This window comes from Engraulis encrasicolus, chromosome 18, assembly GCF_034702125.1.
Source record: "Engraulis encrasicolus isolate BLACKSEA-1 chromosome 18, IST_EnEncr_1.0, whole genome shotgun sequence".
NCBI classification, from domain to species: Eukaryota; Metazoa; Chordata; class Actinopteri; order Clupeiformes; family Engraulidae; genus Engraulis; species Engraulis encrasicolus.
The window spans coordinates 8,864,455-8,875,418 of NC_085874.1; the positions used below are offsets into that span (position 1 = coordinate 8,864,455).

The 10,964-nt window shown below is 47.2% G+C and overlaps 1 protein-coding gene across 2 annotated transcripts in view; it reads left to right on the forward strand.

Moving 5' to 3' along the window:
* The first annotated feature begins 202 nt into the window (after positions 1-202).
* Positions 203-10,964, forward strand: part of LOC134468408 (E3 ubiquitin-protein ligase pellino homolog 2) — a 23,471-nt gene continuing 12,709 nt past the window's right edge. For both annotated transcript variants that reach the window (XM_063222327.1, XM_063222328.1), the window contains exon 1: positions 203-587. In XM_063222327.1, coding sequence (XP_063078397.1) covers positions 514-587 — 74 coding nt within the window. In that variant the 5' untranslated portion in view covers positions 203-513. The remainder of the gene's footprint in view (positions 588-10,964) is intronic.

Genomic DNA, 10,964 nt, shown 5'->3' on the forward strand with positions numbered 1-10,964 from the left:
GCCGCTGGAAGGTGAAGGCTCTCGCGCAGTGTGATGCATGCGCCCGTTAACTGAGCCGCTTTCAGGTTTTATGTACTCGTGTTGATCAAATAATAAACCACAAAACCGCAAGCGCCCGTGCAAGTGCGTAGTTGCGTGTAAAATGATGAGGATGTCCCGTGCGACAGCTGTACCTCCCCCTGTGCGGAATGGTACAGCCGGCTCCCCGTCGCGAGCTGTTTTTCCCCTATCCACTTGTAATTGATTCGGTGCGGCCGGGTTTGACTCACTGCTCTTTATCTATGGGGAGTTTTTTCTCCCCCTCACAACGTTTGTAAAGGAAATGCGTCCATCGAAAATCCACCTCGAAGTGTCGTAAGGAGTACTGCGCTCTGTGGCGGCGACGCACCGTTTTAACCCCTGCTAGCAATAGTAGCCTGCTCGCACTGAAACTTATAGCCTGGAAAAAAAGAAGAGAGAGGGAGAAAAAAGAATTGTTCTGAGAAGCGCGTAACGCCAGCGACGGCGAGTCTGATGTTGTCACCTAACCAAGACGAACATGCCCATTCTAAAGACCTGGTGAAATATGGGGAACTGGTCATTCTCGGGTGAGTATCTGCTCTGGGCATTTGGGTAAATCAGTAGGTGAAGTTTAGAGTTAGAATTTGAGAACTACTAGCTGACCGGGTCGCCAGGAATGCTGGAGGAAGCGCAGTATCCGGTAGAGCTGCTGATAGCTTTGAACAAGTTGCATAGTGTGGGACTATTCCACGCTACAATCTAACTAGACCAATAGCACCCTACGGAACAATACTGTCATCTACTCCGATCTAAAGCATGGCGGTAATGTACTAATGCTATAGAATGACGACTCACAAGCGAGCGGTGTGTCACCGCGACCGTCTCTCTATTACTACGCCGTAATGCACAGGGTATACACGTTCAGGGGCATTCGGCATACTTTGAAATATGCAGGTCAACACGAGCTTATGGCTTGTGGCTGGTGGTGGCGGTGGGTGGCAGTGAGCAGGGGTGTGCCCCCCCTCCAGCCGGGCTCGATGGGGGCTTAGTGAAGCTGAAGCAGGCTAGACTTGAATGGAGCTGCCCAGGGCATTAGGCGCAGGCGCCGGGTGGCCAGGAGTATTGCACCGTCGTCTGTTGTTATGATTCAACATTAAAGACACGACTATAAACTTAACTGTGTGTGTGTGTGTGTGTGTGTGTGTGTGTGTGTGTGTGTGTGTGTGTGTGTGTGTGTGTGTGTGTGTGTGTGTGTGTGTGTGTGCACGCGGCCCGTCTTACCGGCCAGCTGTGGTACCAGCAGCAGCACACGGCTGTCCGGAGCACCGCAGGCGCGAGCCACTCTCCCCAACTTTAGCGCGGCTCCCCTCCCTCCCTTTGCATCCCGCCTCCCCCTCCTCTCTCTCCCCTCCTCTCTTTCCGGCAAAAAACGCGTCTGCCCTTCCCATGATGCCGTGCGCAGGAGGATGCACATTGGCCATAGACATACAGAGATGTCATATGTGTACATGCCCGTGGTGACCAGCAATGCATCCTACCCCTCTCTCTCTCTCTCTCTCTCTCTCTCTCTCTCTCTCTCTCTCTCTCTCTCTCTCTCTCTCTCTCTCTCTCTCTCTCCGGTGCCTGTTCCTTAAGCTTGTGTCGGGGCAATGTGGAGCGGAAGAGAAGATAGGCTGTCTGACTAGTGTAGGCATGGGATGGAGATGAGGCAGAGAGGCTGGGTATCCAGTGCTGGATGAGTGTGTAGAGGCAGGCAGAGAGGCTGGCTAGTGTTTGGATGAGAGAGATAGAGAGAGAGTCTGTCCCCAGCTGTGTGTGTGTGGGTGTTAAATTGCCATACAATATATAGGCTAGCTAGCGGCCACATCTGCAGCATGTGTGCATGAGTCAGTATATGTGATTGTGTGTAGGCGCATGCACGTGTTTGTGTGTGTGTGTGTGTAAGTGAGCGTGCATGTGCAGTGGCGTGGGTGCATGAGCCTCTGTGTTTGTCGGAAGGTTATTATACTATATTATAGGCTATTATGGTTCTTAGAGTGGATGCGTGCCCCTACGTGTCTGTACATTATATACGTGTGTGTGTGTACAATATGTAAACGTGTTTGTGCCTTTGTGGCAGTGTGTGTGAATGTACAAGTGTGTGTTTGCACGGCTATTTTGCAGTGTGTGTGTGTTTATGTGTGCGTTTAAATATGAGTCTGTGTGCGTGCCTTTGTGTACCTGGGTGGAAGGAAAGAGTGCATGTGTGTGTGTCCACTGACCACAGTGCGGAAGCAGCACATGCACGCGTATGTGTATGTGTGTGTTTCAGTGTCCTTGTGTGGGAGCACTGTTGTGTGAGTGTGTGTGTGTGTGAGAGTGAACGTGTGTGTGTGCGTGCGTCCCTGTGCTTGTGAGAGTATGTGTCTGTGTGTGTGTCCCACACTTGCTGAAGTGGCACATTAACCACTCTGCTCCCGGTCGCTCACACGCGCACACACACACACACACACACACACACACACACACACACACACACACACACACACACACACACACACACACACACACACACACAAACACACACACACACACACACACATTCACACACACACACACAGTGCAAGAGAAAGAGTCAATGATGTTCGGTGCTAGCGCAGTGAATGAGTTCGCTCCCACCCTCACGCATACACTCTCACACTGCCTTCACTCTGCCTAGACACAGTACACACGCACACACACACACACACACACACACACACACACACACACACACACACACACACACACACACACACACACACACACACACACACACACACACACACACACACACAGACACACACACAAAGGAGATCAGGGAAGAGTCAGAGGCGAATCAGTACTGAATCAAAAGCAGGGTGGTGCAGCACTGACTGTTCAACTATGTACGGTAGGCTACCATAGTTACAACTGCACAACTAGGTTACAGTCGTTACAACTATTCAATTACGTAGAATATCGTAGTTACAACTGTACACAGCAAATATTTCGGTGTTAATTCAACACTCACAGAGTCAAATATAACACCCATGGTGTTGATCTTACTCTCTAAGTGTTAAATTAACTCTGCCAAATTTACTGTGTACACCTTGGTTACTGCAGTTTCAACTGGCTACCGTAGTTACAGCTGCACATCTAGTCTACTATAGTTACAACTAGGAGTGTAAATTATAATCGATATGTATCGATGCATCCTTCCTATGGCCGACGATTGAATCGAATCGCATCGTATTGTGGGACATTCTTAAGTATGGAAAATAATAGAATCGCTGGCCCCTGCCAAATGCCCTAGCTCTTAATTTTGCAACATAATGGAAGTGGGAAAGTATTTGAAAAAAATCAAATCGTATCGTATCGTATCGTGGGGCATTCTGAAGTATCGAAAATAATCGAATCACTGCCTTAAGAAATCGATATCGCATCGTCATGGATTCACACCCCCAGTTACAACTGGCTATTATAGTTACAACTGTACAACTAGGCTAATCAAACGCATGGTGCACTGTTGTCTGGAGTGTCAGTACCATAGCAAGGTTCATGATGCTGCACTTGTGTCTGGGTCAGTACTCTCAGAGAGCCTGGGAGCTGCAGGACTGACTCTGTCTGTGTCGGCTCTGGACTGCACCGCAGAAGAGGCTGACTGTGTCAGTACTGCATGTCACTGCGGAAGAGGCTGACTTTCAGTTCTGGATTTCACTGTTGAATTTCTGTAATGAAAAAGAGCAGCAAGAGTGAAATAACTCTGGTCTGCATGCTGTGTACGTATCATAACAAAACGAGGACAATACTGGACTGTGTGAACCATAGCTTATGAGTATTGTAACTGAGTGGAGGCAGCAGTGCACTGCTTTGCCAGTGTCACGTTTGAGTAAAGATTCTGTAATGTGACCACCAGTGTCGTGACCATCAGTACCGTGACTAGGGGTGTAAATCACAGCTTCCATAACGATACAATTCAATATTGATTTCTTAAGGCAGCGATTCGATTATTTTCAATACTTAAAGGGACACTGTGTGAGATTTTTAGTTGTTTATTTTCAGAATTTATGCTGCCCATTCACTAATATTACCTTTTTCATGAATACTTACCACCAGCATCAAATTCTAAGTATTCATTATGACTGGAAAAATTGCACTTTTCATACATGAAAAGGGGGATCTTCTCCATGGTCCACCATTTTGAATTTCCAAAAATAGCCATTTTTAGCTGCAAAAATGACTGTACTTGGACCATACTAGAAAATATTTGTTTATTACTTAGTAAACTTTCATGTAAAGATGAAATTTGGCAATAGGCAGCCCAGTTTCAATGAGCAACATTGCGGTGCCTTTTTTGACCATTTCCCGCACAGTGTCCCTTTAAGAATGCCCCATGATATGGTCCGATTCGATTTTTTAAATCGTTTTTCCACTTCTATTATGTTGCACAATTAACAGCTAGGGCATGGGCAGTGGCCAGCGATTTAATTATTTTCGAATGCCCCAAGATACGATATGATTCAGTCCTATCATTGGCCGTAGGATCGATGCATTCATACATATCTATTATCATTTGCACCCCTAACCGTGACACTGTGCCGTGATGGTTATTACCGGTGTAATACCAGTAGACAGGTCATCATCTGGGAAAATTAGGCCTTTCGTCCTACCGCACTTTTCTCTGTGGATTACTGACCAGAAGGCCTATTGGAAGAAATTAAAACATGGGGCCACGTCAATTTTTGCTCAGAATTCAATATGGCCGCCATTTTCCAAAATGACTTGTTTTCATGCATTATTACATTGTACTATAAGGTGATATTCATGAACAATTAATTACTTTCAGCACTATTCTGTCCTATTTCCTTACATACATGTTTACAAAGGCTGACTAAACTAAAACAAATGAAAATAAAGTTGGCCACCTTGCAATATCCAAAGGAAAGTGCTGAAAATAATGATTGAAATGCACATACAGAGTCTATGGCTGGGAAAATTAGGCCTATTGTCCTGTCAGGGTTTTCACCATGGATCAGAAGGCCTATTGAAAAAGATTCACCAGCTGGTTGCCATCTCAAATTTGCTCCAAAATTCAAAATGTTCTCTGTTTTTCAGAATGGCAGACTTTCATACATTTTTCTCAATACTGTAAGACCATCATTATCAATAAAGACAACCTATTTTCAGTTAAATTCTGTCCTATCTACAGACCTGAGTACAAAGGTTGGCAACAGAATTATGTAAATATATATCTTGCCCCTTTGAAATATCCTAAGGATTGTTGTCAGAAAATGATTGAATTACACATACACAGTTGACTGCTGAAAAAAGGCTATTGACCTGCCAAACGTTTCACTTTAGATTACTGACAAAAAGTTTTTCAGGCCTACATTTTTTTGCATAAAGCAAGGGTGAGTGTGCGTGCGTGTGTGCCAGCGCTCATCTTTCCCCTGCTCTACAGTGTCTTTCCCCCACACACTATTCTGCCTCCCCCACCCCCTCACTCACCCCCCCCACACACTCACACACACTATTCTGCCCAACCCACGTTTCTGCCCCCCAACCCCCTCACTCATCCACCCCATGCTACTCTGCCCCCCCACCCCTCACTCACCCCCCACTATTCTGCCCCCCCTGACTCATTCTCCCCCCACCCCCCCATCAGAATACAATCCCACCCCCCATCCAATGTGAAAAGTTTGACAGGTCGACCCCCCCGACTGAACTTACCCCCCCATACAAACACACACACTATTCTACCCCACTGAACCACCCACACTATCCCCCCACCACCTCACTCATCCCCCCACAAACTATTCTGCCCACCCACCCCCTAATTCAATCCGACTCATTCCCCCCCACTCCCCACTCTGCCCCCCTACCCCCGCTCATCCCCTCATTCATCCCCCCGCTCCTCCACATCATTTGGTCCGCCCTACCCCCCCACCTTAACCCCCCACCCCCCCCCCCCCCCAACACACACACACACCCGGTCTACTGTGTCTATGTCAGTGTATGTAAAGAAGCACACTGGCCACACTTGAGAAAAGCGCACTCAGACACACACACATACATATACAAACGCATGCACACGCGCACACACACAGTTTGGCAGGAAAATATGCCTTTTTTCAGCAGTCCACTGTGTTTGTGAAATTCAATCATTTGACAACATTCCTTTGGATATTTCAGTGGCAATATATATATATATTTATGCCTTTTTCTAGACAACCTTTATACTTACGTCTGTAAGAAGATAGGACAATTTAACCGAAAAATAGGTAATCTTTATTGATAATTATGGCCTTACAGTATTGATAAAAATGTATGAAAGTCTTTCATTCTGAAAAACTTAATTTTGGAGGACATAGATGGCCCCAAGTTTTAATCTTTTTCAATAGGCCTTCTGGTCTGTAATCCACTGTGAAAACCCTGACAGGACAATAGCCTAATTTTCGCAGCCAGATTCTGTATGTGCATTTCAATCATTATTTTCAGCACTTTCCTTTGGATATTGCAAGGTTGCAAGTTGTTTATGTTAAGTCAACCTGTGTATACATGTATGTAAGGGAATACGACAGATTGGTGCTGAAAGTAGTTTATCGTTCATGAATATCACCTTATAGTACAATGCAATAATGCATGAAAACAAGTCATTTTGGAAAATGGCGGCCATATTGAATTCTGAGCAAAAATTGACGTGGCCCCATGTTTTAATTTCTTCCAATAGGCCTTCTGGTCAGTAATCCACAGAGAAAAGTGCGGTAGGACGAAAGGCCTAATTTTCCCAGCTGATGACCTGTCTACAGTGCCGTGACTAGGGGGTTGGACATTTCGGAATTTTCCCAACATTTCCAATACTTACCTTGGGCCGTGTATGATGTTGATTTAATGTTCATGAAATCATTACAGTTGCACATTTGTTTTCAGGACGGCATTGTTACTCTTAGCAGGATCTTCTGTTCTTCTGACTTCCTTTTCTGACCACATAGAATACTTGGGCCTACCTCGAGCTGACGCTCAGCATGGACCACAGAATGTATAGTGTCTGTGTATGGGAAACACTGCTATGCCTGTCAGTACTGTGGCACTGTGTCAGTACTGTGACAAGCAGGACTGTGACATCATCAGTAATGTGACTCTGTCAAGGCCAATGACTGTGTGTGTGTGTGTGTGTGTGTGTGTGTGTGTGTGTGTGTGTGTGTGTGTGTGTGTGTGTGTGTGTGTGTGTGTGTGTGTGTGTGTGTGTGTGTGTGTGTGTGTGTGTGTGTGTGTGTCCATGCCGTAACGGAGCCAAGGTGAAGGACGTAACCAGTGTCTGGAGTGGACTTCCTGTGTGTGTGTGCGTGTGTGTGTGTGTGTGTGTGTGTGTGTGTGTGTGTGTGTGTGTGTGTGTGTGTGTGTGTGTGTGTGTGTTTCTGAACTGGCTCTGTGTACTGTAAATGCGTGTGTTTGTGTGTTTCTGGATTGGATTGTATCAGCTCACAAGGTAGTGTGTGACAGAGAGAGAGAGAGAGAGAGAGAGAGAGAGAGAGAGAGATAGAGAGAGAGAGAGAGAGAGATAGAGAGTGAGGAACAAGAAGAAAAAGGGGGAGAGAGAGAGCGTGACAGAACAGGCAGCAGTCAGAGAAAGAGAGGGAGGATAGAGCGCCAAAACAAAAGGGTCTGTCTCAGTGTATTGGTGGAGGAGAGAGAGAGAGAGAGAGAGCGAAAGAAGCTGAAAAGAAAGTGAGAGAAAGAGAGTGAGAGAGATTGTGAGAGGAAAAGAATGAGAGAAAAGGTGTGTGCGTAGTGAGGGGATAGCAGAGAGAATGAAGTGAGCTACTGATCTCAGCCCCCTCATGGCAGCACCTCAGCAATACTGGCAATACTGGTGTGTGTGTGTGTTTGTGTGCGTGCGTGCGTGCGTGCGTGCGTGTGTGCGTGTGTGTGTGTGTGTGCGTGTGTGTGTGTGTGTGTGTGTGTGTGTGTGTGTGTGTGTGTGTGTGTGTGTGTGTGTGTGTGTGTGTGTGTGTGTGTGTGTGTGTGTGTGTGTGTGCACCCTGTGTGCCTGAATGTGTGTACGTAGTATCATGTGAGGTGATTGTAAGTCCTTAAGGATGTAATACACTGGAGTCCTTTGTGTGTGTGTGTGTGTGTGTGTGTGTGTGTGTGTGTGTGTGTGTGTGTGTGTGTGTGTGTGTGTGTGTGTGTGTGTTCTTGAGCACATAATACTTTGGCTTTGTGTGTGTGTGTGTGTGTGTGTGTGTGTGTGTGTGTGTGTGTGTTGGGGGTGTTTGCACACCACCTCTCCTTCCTCCTTCGTTCCACCTCCCCTTCCTCCTCCTCCTCTTTCACCTCTTCCTCCCTTTCCTCTCTTCATATTTTCCTCCTCCTCCTCCTCTTCCTCTCCTTTCATCCTCCTCCTTCTCCACCTCTTCTCCTCTCTTCATTTGTTTTCCTTCTCCTCCTCCTCCTCCTCTCCTCCACTCCTCTCCCTCTTCATTTCCACCTCTCCTCTCCGTTCATATCCTCTCCACTCCTCTCCTCTCCTCTCCTCTCCTCTCCACTTCTCTCCGTTCATATCCTCTCCTCTCCTCTCCTCTCCACTTCTCTCCGTTCATATCCTCTCCTCTCCTCTCCTCTCCTCTCCTCTCCTCTCCTCTCCTCTCCTCTCCTCTCCTCTCCTCTCCACTTCTCTCCGTTCATATCCTCTCCTCTCCTCTCCTCTCCTCTCCTCTCCTCTCCTCTCCTCTCCTCTCCTCTCCTCTCCACTTCTCTCCTCTCCTCTCCACTTCTCTCCGTTCATATCCTCTCCTCTCCTCTCCTCTCCTCTCCTCTCCACTTCTCTCCTCTCCTCTCCTCTCCTCTCCTCTCCACTTCTCTCCGTTCATATCCTCTCCTCTCTTCTTTACCCATGATCTACCTGCAATACTGTATCTCCTCTTCTTCTCTCCTCCTCCAAGTGCTCATACACTCCTCGCTTCCCTTCTTTCTTTCTTCCTTCCTTCCTTTCTCTAACCACATCCATCTCTCCTGCAGGTACCACTCTTCTCCTCCTTCTCCTCCTCTTCTCCACCTCTCCTCTCCTGTGCGCCACCTCTTCTGTCCTCATTCTACCCCTCTAGAACCCCCCCCCCTTAAATAATTCAGCAGTGCTCCACTCTCCTCCTCCCCCTCCCCTCCTCCCCCCTCTCTGCTCCTCTCCTCTCCTCTCTCCACCAGCCCCTCCCCTCTCTGCTCCTTCTCTCCTCCAAGCCCTACTTCCCCTTCTCTCCTACTCCTCTCCTCTCCTCTCCTCTCCTTCACTCTCTCCCCCTCACTATTCCATTCTCTCTGTTTAGCTACCAGTCCACTATTCCCAACTACACTGTTTACTACTCCACTATTCCCTACTCCAAAAGACAACATACCATACATATTGCTTAGTAAACATCATGCATGGCTTTCCCACACCTGTAATAAAAAGCCTAGCGCGAGCGTGGGGACGTGAAGGATTCTGGTTATTTTGTCATGGCAAGGATGCAGCATTTGCAGCCTTGGAAATTCTATGAATCAAGAGCATGGCACTTGGTAGATTTGAAGCATACTTCACTTTAGAACAGTACTTGGCAAGTGGCTATGACATGAAATCCTCACAAAATGGGTGGCAAGGCCAGGACACTTCACATTGAGAGACAGTGACTGTCTGGTGTGTCAACCAGTGAACCAGGCTATCAGGCTAGTGTACTTTGTAGTGTATTGCACTAGTGTACTTTGTAGTGTACATAACCAGGCTAGTGCACTTTGTAGTGTACATAGCCAGGCTATCAGGCTAGTGTACTTTGTCGTGTGCATACCGCTAGCCAGGCTATCAGGCTAGTGTACTTTGTCGTGTGCATACCGCTAGCCAGGCTATCAGGCTAGTAGTGTGCTTTGTACCTGTAGTGTACATAGCCAGGCTAGTGTTTTGGCGGCCCAGTGTCCTGCAGTCCCCACATCGATCTGCTCTGTCTCTCGCTCCAGTGGAAAACTACTGGATGACGATTAACTTTAGGACTGAGGACAGGAGCAGGCGGACTGAACTATGATCAACTAACTAGCACTGCTGGTTATTGCAAAGGCTAATGCAAAGTTTTGCTGCTTTCTTGGCTAGGGCTCACCTGGAAAAGAGGCGATTGCCTCAATGTGACTACCTTTGTAAAATAAAGGAGAAATAAAAAGGTTCATGTCCATAACAGTGAAGTATGTATTGTACAATATATACTATTTATCACCCGGTGAACAGACGGAACGTCTTCTGATTGTCTGAGCAGGTGTCCTTTATTCCCCGGTAGCAGGACACGCCTATGATGTATTGCGGGTGTGCGGGCGTCCAAGTTGCTTCTTTTCTAACTTCTGGCGAAGTGCTGTTATTAATTCTATCGCATCTGGTTGTCTAGTCAAGACCGCGTCGTTAGTTCTATCGCATCTGGTTGTCTAGTCAAGACCCCGTTACTAATTCTATTGCATCTGGTTGTCAAGTCAAAAACCCAGTCGTCAATTCTATCGCATTTGGTTGTCAAGTCACCCAAACGTTCTGCGCGCGTCCTTACATGCCTCCGATAGAGGGGCGTCTCACTACTGTAGATTAGGAAGTGGTGCCCATAATGGACTTGGCGAAGTGAACAGCCCTTCGACTGCGCCGTCGGGCTGTTAGAACGCTCCCTTGATATCGGGACACCTTGTCGGCCGCTATTTCATACATGCGGGCATGTGTAATGAGAGATGTTGAATGTGTTTGATTTGTGTGTGCGTTATGAGTGTGTTATAGTTCACGTGTATGTCATGTGCGATATATCTGGTCATATGTATCATGTGTATCTGTTGTGTGTATGTGTGATCTTGGAAGGCCGCATGGGGAGCCACATCAGTGTTTTGCCCTGGGGCCCTGTGTGCAATTGTTCCACCACTGTGTGTGTGCGTGTGTGTGCGTGCGTGTGTGTGTGTGTGTGTGCGTGTGCGTG